Below are 12,675 nucleotides of genomic sequence, written 5' to 3'. Positions count from 1 at the left end.
AGGGTAATTATTTATTTACGCATGCATCTTTCCAAGCAAAAGGTGAGCTCCTTGAAGGCAGGCTCTACTTTTTACCCTCAACACCTATCCATAGCACCTAGACCGTAATAGATTTTAATAAATATTTCAACAAATAAACTGAGGAACTGAGAAACCTCATGCCTGGATACTGCAATGCCCTGCTAAGTGAGAGACACCTCTGGTTCTAACCTATAAAACTACAGTCTTCGTCAAGGCCCTCACTTGGCATACTCCATTCATCTATGGGTGGCTCCACTCTTTATGTGCTAGACTAACTGCTGGGCTACATCAATCTTTGCTTTTTCTGAGGATCTTTGCCTCTGCTTCTCCAAGGGTCAGTTGCTTATGGCCACTCTCTAGTCCTCAGGTCTTCTCAATCCTGAAGAGATCATTCTGGTTCTATGGAGAGGCCCGGCAGCATTGGTGGCTCAGAGAAGAGGTTAAGGGGCCAAACAGACTAGCCAACACAACAATTAAATGAGAAAATGTACGTAGTGTACTTTCCACAGGACCTGGCACATAGTAAGTGCTCAAGAAACTACTTGTGGTTACTGTTAGTGCTACTCTGGCTGCAAGGTCAGTGCGCTTTCTGGTTATACCTGATGCCATCTTAGCCTCTCTGAGCAAGAGCCACAGGGATCCGACAGGCTCACCGGTGTGCTCTAGTAATGTGCGCTTTCTGGTCTGCTCAGTCTCACAGCTCTATTTCTCCTGACACCAGGACTCAATGATCCAGTCTGTTTTCATCAGGCTAAATTAGGCTGTTTAACCTATGCCCAGAACTGGAACAAGAAAAAATATCTCTAAGCAAAGTCCTTTTGAGAAAACTGTCCATCTAGGAACCACAGATCCCTTTGCATAGGGTCAGTTTCAAAGACTTTTTCCATCTTATCTAATGAGCCAAGACAAAATGGCCACGCTAATGGAAACTGTTTTGCATTCCAACTGCTGCTGTTCTAGCATAAAATACACGATTTCATAAAGGCTCAAAAATGTTTAAAATCTTGAGCTCACTACTATTCAGGTCGCTGCTGCCTTTCCTCAGCTTTGCTTTCATCCCTGTCACTGGTCCAAGGTGTCAGAGGATCTGATGCTCCCTGTCCCCATTGCGGCCTCTAATCACTATTGAGATTGCTGACACCATTCTCTTCCTTCTCTTGCTTTTTTCCCCCCATCCTCTCAGGTCTCTTGTCAGATTTCCCACTCTTCTCGAGCATTCCTGCCAGAAGGCTGGCCTCCTAGACAACACTGCCAGCCAATCACAGTTTTTGTCCTTCAAAGAGACAAACTCAGTAATCATCACAGGAGAGATAAAATCTTCAGTTGATTCTTCCTGGCTGCTTCTTTTTGCTCAGTGCCCAAGGCTTGAGGTTTCTGAAAGCCTGAATGTGATCACTCAACTCCTTGCACTGTAGTGAAATTCGGTTGTACAGTTTGGTCGAGCATGTGCAGCCCACCAGTCAGTGAATTAGGCATGGCTTAGAAAAGCAGAGAAGTGTGAGCCTTAGGGCAAGGTCTTAGATGGGAAACTCTCTTCCCTCCACCCCATGGGGTGGTAAGGTGAACCAAAAGGACATACTCAGTCCTTCTGGGGCTGGGGCCCAATACTTTCAAAAAGCAGCTACAGTTCTTGGTGGGCCCTCAGAGGAACACTTCTCCCATTCTGTGCATATGGCATATGGAGCATCAGGGATCCAGGGTTGGATGGGGAGCATTTAACCAAGTTTTACTGGGGGATCTAAATTAGCTTTTTGGGTCCAAATGACTCATTTGACAATTGAGTCTTTGATATCTCTCCCCTTCCATACAGGAAGCCATCTCCCCTGGGGGGCTAAACTTGTACAGGTGCTAATTTACAACTTGGCACTTTAATTCTTTTAAATATGAATTCTTTGCAACAGGAAACTAGATCAAGTTTTAGAAATCATTGAATCTTAACTATCAAATGAAACTGTAGCTACAAGAATAAATTATTTCTCTGCATCTGGACTAAGAACCTAACTTCTGATGAATGAAGGACAGAACTTCAACTTAAAAGTTCACTCAGGTTGCTGTTGTTTTGATTATCACTAATGTAAAATAAAGTGAATGCTGAACATCCACTTTATATTGTGTTGGCTTAAAAAGAGAAACAAAACCCATGGGCCCTCCCCTTAAAAAACTGAAAATCCTGATGGACGAGAAAGATAAAGTTCAAAAATTACTAGAACAATTTAAAACCGGGTATGTGCACATTTTATGAACCTAAATATTGCTAAATAATAAAGCCTAAATTGTGTGGATCCTTAAAATATGTGCATTGGATAATCACTATTAATGGCACATGAAATACATGAATGTTATCATTCTTAATATATTTGCTTAGATGACTTGTAACTTAAGAGCTCTTTAGAAAACAATGCTGTACACTGTTAGGATTCAATCTAAGGTATACATTTTGTCATAAGAACTGGGCAGAGAGGATTTAGTAGGATTAAGCTTGGCTTTCAAAGTCAAGTCTGAAAATAACGAAGGAAAAGATCTTCCTACTGTAACAAGTCAATTCAGATGCCATTAAGATGTCTTCATTTACCCAGCTTGTCCAGGACTCAGCTTCTGAAGTTATTATTTATGAAAAAGGTATGTGAACTATTGACCAAGCATAATAAAGTTACCTCCACACTCTTGCTATACCCAAGGACAAAGCTAACAACTCACAGTCGGGCATGTGCTTTGACTGATAAACCAAAACCATCAAAAACCAACGCATAATTTGCCTTTTTCTTATAGTCATTAGCTCAATCACTTAATGAACTTAATTAACTCAACAAAATTCTCAGTGGGAGAGGTACAGAGAGGTCAACAGCAAATGACCGCTCCTCAATCCCTTCAAAGTTTCACCATGAAAGATTGTCATCACTTTAAAGGGCATTTCTTTAAAAAGTCCTGCCTTTGAGGTATAGAACATAATACTCACCTGTAATTGTATTTGCGAAGTTAAAGCCACACTTCAACAAGGGTACTCCTGACAATTGCTAATCTAAAAGTTGGCTTTAGAAGAGGACAGGGAGGAGCTGATAATGTCCATCAACAATGGATAAATTGTGATATATTCATATGATAGAATGTTCCTTGGTAATAGAGACTATGAATACGCTCAACATAATCTCAAAAAACTGAACGACTACATATTATATGATTTCATTTATGTGAATTTCTAGAATAAGCAACACTACTAACCTACGGTGGTAGAAGTCAGAACAATAGTTACATGTTGAAGGATGAACTGGAAAGGGGCAGAGGGAATTTTCCGTTACGGAAAAGTTGTGTATCTTTATTGGGGTTGTGGTCACCAAATCCCAAACTATATATTTAAAATCTGTGCATTTTATTGAATGTCAATTATGTTTTTTTAAAGTACTAATTATCTACTGGATTCTAAAGTTAAGTATAACTACTGTCGTAAAACATCTAATAAATCTTACTTATTAAAAACCAACACAGGCCATTCAGAAAGCAGATATGAAGCTTTAATTCACTGTGGGCATTTCTGTGACCAATAATATAAACTTTTCACATGTCTTTGTACAGATACATCTTTTATAAGACACAGGTTTTTTACCAAGTACTGTGAAACATACCACCATTCCACTTAGTTAAGGGCGTATTATAAATATCATGAGCCACTGATTAAATATAAATACAGAGGTTGATGCACGTTAGAGAGGTTCCATAATAAAAAAAAGTTTAAGGCTAAATACTATGAAAGTTTACATGTGTGCTCCACTTTAATTCTAAATATCACATTACAGTGACAACCAATTACAATAAAATCACAACTGCTTTTAGATGATAGTACAAATTTCTAACATCCAATTATTTTTATTTCCACAATGTCAACTCCACACTGTGTTTTTATTTCTAGAGAGTAGACCAGCTTTTGGACTGCAAACCAAGTTTCTTGTGCAATAATAATTACTATTTTGATTGTGACCACTGGAAACTGAATTTATATATACAGTACTAAAAAGAGATGAGACTATTAAGTATATAATAATATGGAACTCTTCAGTGGCGGTGTTCAAGAGAAATTAAAATAGTAGCCTGAAAATGAGTTTTAATTGCTACAGCAGTCTACATATACTTCAATTAAAAGATGACATCTGTCAAAACATTTAGAAATAAATATATAGTACAGCCTTCCCCCTTCCAAAATGCTGCCTGGAAGAAAAGTTCCAAGCTGAATTAAGGGGAAAAGTGGGAGGGGGGGACAACTCAGAAAACAAATATTATATACTGCTCTGAGCGACAAGCTGCCTGAGTCTGTTTTTCAGCGGTAACAAGTTTTACCGTCAGTTCTACATTCCTTTAGTGTCCACAGTCCAGAAGAAGTCCTTGAACAGCTAGTTCATATTCTACAGAAATTGGAAAGTCTCCTAAAACCCCTCAACTACTTGTACAAGGGAAAGCTGATCATGTGTTGTCTTAAAATCTATGTGAATATCAAACATAGTCATAGTCATTCTCTTAACAGTGATGCTAGAGTAAGTGATGAAAATATATGCACAGCTGTACACAGATCACCATTAAACACAGGACAAATGCCATTTGATGCATATCAAATAAGCTCCCAAAAAGCCAATTTGAATATATTTATTTTCATTTACTTTGATACAGCATTAGAAGGGACTGCATATAATTACAGAGACTGCTGCAAACAACACTTGATGCTACTAAGGGATCTATTAAGCATCAGGCATGCACAACAGTTACCTTTTAAAACTTCTTGTGTATGTATCTTAAGATTTCTATTTATAAGCTACAATATGTTTAAAGCATTTAGTCATTTTTAAACCAAATATTTTAACTACTTAAACGTAGACCCCTATGTCTACATGGGGAAAAACAAAAACTCCCTCCCCGGCCTCAACACCCAAAAGTAATATTAAACCTTACTCCCCAATTTGATATTTAAACTTATTTTATATATGTCAGCCTTGAAATTCCAAAAGTGGGGAACATTCTTATCACTACTGAATGGGGAATATGATTTCCTGGCAGCAGTCTACCCACCACACACAGCATGCCAAACCTTTGGGGATTACAAGATAAGCCTGACTGTGTTGGTGGCTACAAATGACAAGAACTGAACAGGCTCTTCTTTTTATTCTGGATCTTTTTATTTCATACTAAATGAAATGAAATCATTTCATTACTACAAACGAAAAAAAATCTTTAACATCAATATAAGAGTAGACGAAACCAAAAACACTGTCATCTTCAAGTGTGTGGCAAAGCAGAAAATATCTCGATTATGTTAGGTAACCAGGGGTGGGGAAGGGAGCAGAGTTTGTTTTTCCATTTAAGAAGCATTCCAGTCAAATAATCACAAACACAAATTCAGATTGCTTGGTTCTCAGTCATTTATGGCTTAAAGTACGGGGTTTGAAAACCACTTCAGGCTAAAATAAATTTTTATGAATAATGCACAGATTGCCTATCTAGGAAATCATGCAGTAAATAAACATTCTCATGTACATTGGAATTTTAGTGACAAAAAGGGTCTGCAGGTTGAACAGTAATGTTTCTTCCCTTTTACCAAGAGAATACGCCCAGCAAGATCCTGGCATTGGGCCTATTCAAGATCCTACTTGCCAGGTCATCTTGATTTTCTCAGATGGATAAAAGAAGCCAATGTCACAAGACATTTGCAATGAGGAAGTGACTTGCCGCGAGTGCAGGTGCTGTGAGGTCCGAGCTAGGCAGAAGGAGACTCCCCTGATCCTGCCACCCTGCTGCAAAGTCAGTTTGGAGTACTTGACCAGCTAGAGTTATCAAATGGGTAAATGCTTAGAATGACCCACTGGAAATGTTTATTATCTTAGTATCTTTTACAAATCTATCTGCTCTTGAAATCTATTTCATTTGGGAATGGCCAGGGTAAGATCCACCCACTATTCTTGGTTTTGATATGCCCCTACAACATGAGAATTGAACTGAACCACAATGATTGTAATGTCGTCTCTGTACATCCGAGCAAGCTCCTCAGGAAGACTAAGCATTTTGGAGAGGCGCTCGTGATCAACAGTCCCAAACTCGTTGTTGCCCACTGCATGACGAATGAGATGGGTTGCTGCGTTCTGGTCCTCAAATACTGAGGACATCTTGGCTCTCCTTTCTGTTAAAAGGCCATGCATCTGTCCTAGAGTCACCTTGTAGCCGCCAACAGCTATTGGCTGTTGGTGATGCATGCCCGTCAGGTACTCACCCACAATCCTAACCACATCCTGCCTATGCATCGTCTCCCACAGCCCATCAGTAGCCAACACTAGAAACTTATCCTGTGGCCTTAATCGGTGGTAAGTTACCTCTGGCTCAGCAGTGAGATAAGGAGGCGTGTAATAATTAGGAGGGATAAACTTGGTATATTCATTGTCATTCAACTGGTCTGGGCCTGATTCTATCACCCTCTTTTGAAGGTCAATGCTCCATTTGAACTTTACGTCTCCAAAAGCCCTAAAAGGCATCAGCAAGCCAAGCAGCCGATCCTGTTTCACCACACTCTTGGCCTCATTCTTTGGGTGTTCCAATTTCAGCCGTTCCAGTTCTCTCTCATTCTGAGCATTGTGGTCATTAGAGAGAGTGACTGCTGACCAAGAGCCATCCTCTTCCTGCACACCCAGCATGGCTCTGCTATCTCCGGTGTTGGCCACATGAAGGTCAACACCATCTACGTGGGCCACACAAGCAGTGGCCCCAGAAAATGCCACTCGAAGCACCAGGTAGTTGAGGAAAGAATTGGGATCACCAACTTGAGCCTCCAAAGAGATGTCATTGTCAAGCCTCTTAAAAGCGTTAATTAAAGCCTCCTTGACATCAATATCAGTAGACTCCCCAGTGTTGAGGTCTATAAGTTCTTGCCAGTAAGTCCTCAAGCTGTTGAAATACAATTTGGATGCCTCCTTGCTGAAGTAATCATTGGGGTGCTTGTGCCACTGGAGAATGGGCAGCAGCGCCCGACCGCTCTCTACTGCATTTTCAATCTCTAGCAAAGTCTCATGGGGTAACAGAGAGACGGCAATATAGTAAAAGAGTCTCTCACTGACCGCCTGGGAACAAGCACAGCCTGCATGGCCGTCGAAAACCCCCAAAAGCATCCCTCTGGTCTGCAAGCAGGTGGCTGCACTTCTCCGGTCCTCGATGGGGGCATTTGCAGGCAGCTGATTGCTGTCAAACCCAAGGACAGAGCTGACGTTTTTGCCATCGAATTCTGGCACTTTGAAACTGTATTCGTTAGCTTTCAGGATGCTGTTGACCTGTGGAGGGGTGAGGTAAAATTTCTGCGGCGTGGAAGCGTATCTCCTTCCTTGCGTGTACTGCCACCAGCTCTCCTTGGGCCGGCAGAAGGTAGCGTACGCCGGGTGCGGCGCGTATCTCAGGCGGCTCTGCGCCAGGTACGGGGACGAGCAGCACAGATGTCTGTGGTGGCAGTAACACGCAGTGCCATAGATTCTGCTCAGTTCGCAGTTCCGGATCAGAGGGAAAAACAGTTGAGTCGGGGCTGGCATGGCATCAGAGAACAGCGGCAAGCTGGAGCTCCTGATGGGGATTCCTAGACAGCAATTAACAGACACACACAAAGGGAGCAGTTACATTTCGCATCACCTCATCTAGCCTCGCTTTTATAACAAATATTCAGCAGGTGAATCTACATGCTAAGCCCTGTGCTCGGAAGCACTGTATTTTCTACGCCTACCATGTACTATTTCTACAGGGTGTATTCTGCTAAGCACAGTTCTCCGTCACTCATGGAGCCAGGACTGTAGCCTAGCTTTCCCTCTTCTCTTTTCCTCGTATTTCTTTGTGCCGCACAGACTGTACAGAACGTACAAGAGATGTGGCTGGGAAAAGCCGAGGAGATGAAGATTATATAACATTATGCAGTGGCAGTCTACCTGGCCAATCACCCTCCTCCCTCTCTAGCCTCAAGAAGGCCCTGGATCTCCCATACTGCACAGGGACTCCTCCCAGTAATGAAAATCCCGTTTCTAGACTTGTAGTCAATTGTTAACATTTGATTACACATGGCTATCACCAAAAAGGTGTCAGAATGCATCCCTTACAGATATATGTGTATGTGTGTGTGTGTGTATTCATGATTTTGTAACTTATATACATATACCACTGTGTTAATATAATGTTCATTGTAACATAGAGAAAAAATTTTACATAATGAATAAAAATAGGAATTCCAGTATTCCCTTCCTGCACCCCAGTGGATGGTCTTGCAAACTACGTTTCTCTAGACCACTGCACCAATTTGGTGAGCTTAGGAACATAGGTCTGCCGCCAACCTGCCTAATAACCCTAGAAATGTCAGCTTAACTCTTTGGGCCTCACTTCCCTAGGTTGTAAGTGAACACACAGAAGCAGATGCTATTGAAGGCCTCTTCTGGGATTCTATGTTTTTATAAGTGTTAGCTGAAGTGAGGCTTTGAAATCAAATGCTGGTTTCAGTTTTTCATTGTTTACTTTACTGTACCTTTTGTGATAAAAAAAGGTTTAAGTATACTAATAGCTCTAAGACTTTGTTAGTAATGTAAATGCTCTCAGTTCTGGAATTTAATTTACTTGCTAGCATTTTCTCCTGCTAATCAGCCATAAGGGAAAGCTATAGAAATACTATTTTCATCCATTCTGGATGCCAAGTAAAATTCAATCCCTAGAAAAATATTTCCTCTTACATTAAAAAAAAAAAGTACCCATTTGCCTTCAGAAAGCAATAAAGAATAGTGAAATAATAGTCTAAGGTTTGTATAAAAAAAGGTACACATATTAATCAAGACTAAAAACTGTAATACTATGACACTGAAAATATTTTGCCAAACATTTATCTAGAAAATTTTATGAATGTGTATCATTAATCCAGATAATTCATGCAAGGAAAAAAAAACCTCTCTTCCTTCTAACATATATTTCCCCTGAATTCTTGAAGCGTTGCTTCAAAAAATTCATTTGGTCTATAACTTGAAAAAGACTTTGAAATACTTTTATTATTTCTTTTTTAAGTTGGCTCCATGCCCAGCATGGAGCCCAACATGGGGCTTGAACTCAGAACCCTGAGACCAAGACCTGAGCTGAGATCAAGAGTCGGACACCTAACCGAACGAGCCACCCAGGCAACCCAGAAACACTTTAAATAAGGAAACACATGCAGTAAACAAAAAATAATGCCGAAAACCATCTGAGTCTTAATATCAACAATTCCTTAAGTTTGAACCCATTACAGGTAAAAAAAAAAAAAAAGGTACAAATACCACAGAGATTGTTAGCTATAAGTTACATTACTTTCAGGTACCCTCCTTCCACAACTACTTTCAGGTACTCTCCTTCGACAAGAAATTGGAGAAGTAAAAGTGGGATGTGGGAGAGCAGAGAAAATAACACTGAATAATAACTGATTCTTGTTTGCTTCAGTAATAAGGACTGCATAAACCAGGTATACAGAACCCCTTTTGCAAGTTAGAAAGTACCATTATTTTAAATGAGCTACTTAAGGAGGGATTTGTTTAAGAAACAAGATAAGCACAGGCAACAGAAGGTAATGATTAGAATTTTGGAAATAAGATCAATAACTAAGCATTCTGAAATGCAATAATGAAAAATAGAAATTCCAGAAGAAAAGGAATCTATCAAGACTAACCACTTAAATAACTGCACTTCAAACTAAATACCTGAAAGTCATCCAAAGGTTAAGGGTACATGACTGAGCCAGGGGATGTGCTCAAATGTTGGGCCACATGACACTGGCTTCCAGACATAAACCATATCTCGTTAGATTTGCATGCAGAAAGCACATTAATTCATTTCATGCTTTGTATAAAGATTTTCTATTATTAAAAATATAAACAGATGCCCATCTTAAGAAAAATTTTCTCTATAACTTTAGGTAAGTTTGCATTTGTGCTATTTTAAAGTTTAAGACTTTTACAGGAAGAAGAAATGTTTCTGCATGGAATGCAGACTGAATCAAAGTACTACTTTGTGTGTGTGCATATGTGTGTATGTGTTTGCAAGGGGGGGTTTGATAGATGGCGTAATAGCGTTTGGTTATGTGATGTCTAATCAAGGAATAACAAGTCCAAGAAACCTGCACTTTCCTTAAATACTTTGTTTTGACAATTTTTCTGGTTTTGTAGGTGATTGCAAAATGAATGAAATATTGTGGCAAAAGTACTGATTCATGCAGCAGATGCTCTGAATAATACATAAATTCAAACAGCAAGCACTCAAATACTCAGGTAATACATTTTTCCTGCAAGGCAAAAGTTCTCGAGATTAAAAAAAAAAAAAAAGCAGAGTGGAATTTATCAACTGTATCTTTCAGTTATTCAGGAGCTTAGCATATGAACTGAGACTGTATCCCAATTCCTCAACTCCCAAAATGCCTTCAAAAGACAAATTCTTAGAGAATATGGAATTCTCTAAGAGAAATGAAAACCCTGCTCTGTGATTAATAAGTGTTCTATCACCACCAGTACATGATATATTCTCTCCATAAGATCAGACAGCCTTAGAAGTCAGAGTACTTCCAAATGCTTTTTTAAACCATGAGGATTCAAAAACTCGGAGTATCTTTCTGAATATCCTGTGATTCAACAACAAAACCCCACGAAATCAAAACTTTTGCCGACAAACTCACTAAATTAATGAAGTAGAAAGCTCTTGATTAGACGATTAAGAACAACAAGGTACGCTGTTGGTAAACTGGAGCAGTGTCATATTTTCAAGTGATTTCTGACCACAATTTCACTGAGAAGTTCCCCTCCCATGATCCAGACTCAGTCACCTTATATGCAGCATCTTAGTCCTGGGCCAATTTGGCCCATTTTACCAATGACTAATAAGAAAAGATGCACTGCAATCGAAACAGGAAAGAGACCCATTCTTACTGATGTGCTGGGCAGAGCCTGTGCCAAGAAAGGGTTCCACTTCATTCAATAAACTCACGGACCATATTAATTAGAAAATGCTGTTAATACTGCACCGACTCCGGAGCTCTTCAGCTTTCAAAGCTTTTGGTGTAAACGGGGAAAAAAAAAAACTATACTAGTCATTAAATGTGTCAGAACCTCAGTTTATGTAATCCAATTGCATTAAACATCCTGTATAAAGACTTTTCAGTTTCTCAGCGTTTTCTGGAAATGCCTAGCCATTTCACAGCTCCCGTCATCTCTAGAAGAATGAAGAAAGCGATCTCCCCTCAGAAGACCCGAAGCCCCAAGCCAGCACTTGTTTGATTCGTTTCCTTTGTCCCTACCTGAAAATTGCACTCACTAAGGTATCAAAGCTATCCGGGTCCAAGACCCCTTTGTCCCCTTTTTCTACCTACCTCACCCCTTAATTCCACGGCGACCCACCTAAAACCATCCACACACAAGATCAGTCACCATCCTTCCTGGGTACCCAACGCCGGTAGTTAAGTGAATACCTACCAATTCGTCTGGGCCCGGGACACACACACATTCTCCTGTCATCACAACACGGAGCCGACAACATCCACAACCCGCGCGGACAGCAGCAGCGACAGCAGCACCGGCCCATTGAAAGCAAGGCAGAGATGCTCATTAGAGGAGGCGGGGGAGGCGGGCACGGAGGAGGGGCGAGCTCTCGCTCCTGCCCCGGGAATGGGGCTGGGAGGGGGGGAAAGGATGGAGCAGGGAGAAAGGGGTGGGGAGAAGAAGGAAACCAAACAAACAAACCCACCCCGCAGGAGAGTCAGGGACGCCACCCGAGGCGGCGGGGACCCAAAAGCGAGTAGAGGTGCGCCCCGGGACCGGCCACTCCATCCAGCCCGGGCGCGGAGCCCACTGGCCCGCGGCATCCTCCACCCGCTGCGCACCCCGCCCAGCCCACGCTGCGCCGGCTTCGGTCCAGAAGCCTAAGGCAGGGGTCCGCCGCGCGGCAGGCTGCCATAGGGTCACCGCGGACCCCGCGGTGCGTACGGGGCACCCTCAGGCAGAGACGCCACGCCGCCGGCGCCACACCTCCCCAGAGCTAGCCCTCCCGCAGGTCCCCACGGCGCCCCCGCCGCTGACAGCGGCCGCGGCTGCGGCCGTCCCGCCCCCCACCCCGAGCCCGCGGCTTCCCCTCCGCGCCGCCACGCCCGCCGCAACCCCGACGCCCCCGCGCGCACCTAGCGCTCCGGGGCTCGTCCCTCCCCCGCCCCGGCCGCCGCCGGCCCGCCCTTCGCACGCCAGCGGCCGCCGCTCCCCACGCGCACCGGGCAACCCCCTCACAACTTTGGGCGGGTGGCGGAGGATTCCGGACCCGGCGGCTGGGGGCCGGGAGCAGGGAATACGAACCGGGCACGCAGGGGAGGAGCCGCTTCTTCCCGACGAGGAGGCGGCCACTTCAGCGGCTGCAGCACCACCCCGCACTCCTTTCAGACCGCCCGGCTTAACTCCCCGGAGTGCGGCCCCTGGCCCCCAGCGGGCCCACTCCCTGCCCGGCCGGGCCGCCACCCTGCCCCGCCCGAACGTCCGGGCCCGAGCACTTCCCGCCTCCGGATTGGCTGCGCAAGGGCGAGTGGGCGGAGAGGAGGCGAGCTGGCCCGGCCCGAGGCGGGGAGGGGGGGCGGAAGAGCAGCGCGCTCCGAGCCAGCTTTGTGACGTC

At 43.1% G+C, this 12,675-nt stretch overlaps 1 protein-coding gene across 3 annotated transcripts; it reads right to left on the bottom strand.

The window, feature by feature from the left end:
• Window positions 1-4,612: 4,612 nt before the first annotated feature.
• Window positions 4,613-12,619, bottom strand: PDP1 (pyruvate dehyrogenase phosphatase catalytic subunit 1). Of its 3 annotated transcripts, none has more exons than XM_027616651.2 (3): window positions 12,366-12,619; window positions 11,496-11,530; window positions 4,613-7,612 (listed from the first exon to the last, which is right to left on the bottom strand). In XM_027616651.2, exons 2-3 carry the CDS (start codon window positions 11,524-11,526, stop codon window positions 5,955-5,957), a joined length of 1,689 nt encoding a protein of 562 aa, XP_027472452.1. In that variant the 5' UTR covers window positions 11,527-11,530; window positions 12,366-12,619; the 3' UTR covers window positions 4,613-5,954. The 3 variants fall into 3 exon arrangements, with proteins under 3 accessions (XP_027472452.1, XP_027472445.1, XP_027472457.1); XM_027616644.2 differs by lacking the exon at window positions 12,366-12,619 and adding an exon at window positions 11,767-12,045; XM_027616656.2 differs by lacking the exon at window positions 11,496-11,530 and having other exon boundaries at window positions 12,366-12,617.
• Window positions 12,620-12,675: the final 56 nt, after the last annotated feature.

The sequence above is a fragment of the Zalophus californianus genome, chromosome 4 (assembly GCF_009762305.2).
Source record: "Zalophus californianus isolate mZalCal1 chromosome 4, mZalCal1.pri.v2, whole genome shotgun sequence".
Taxonomy (NCBI): Eukaryota; Metazoa; Chordata; class Mammalia; order Carnivora; family Otariidae; genus Zalophus; species Zalophus californianus.
This window is presented reverse-complemented; position numbering and strand designations above follow the sequence as displayed.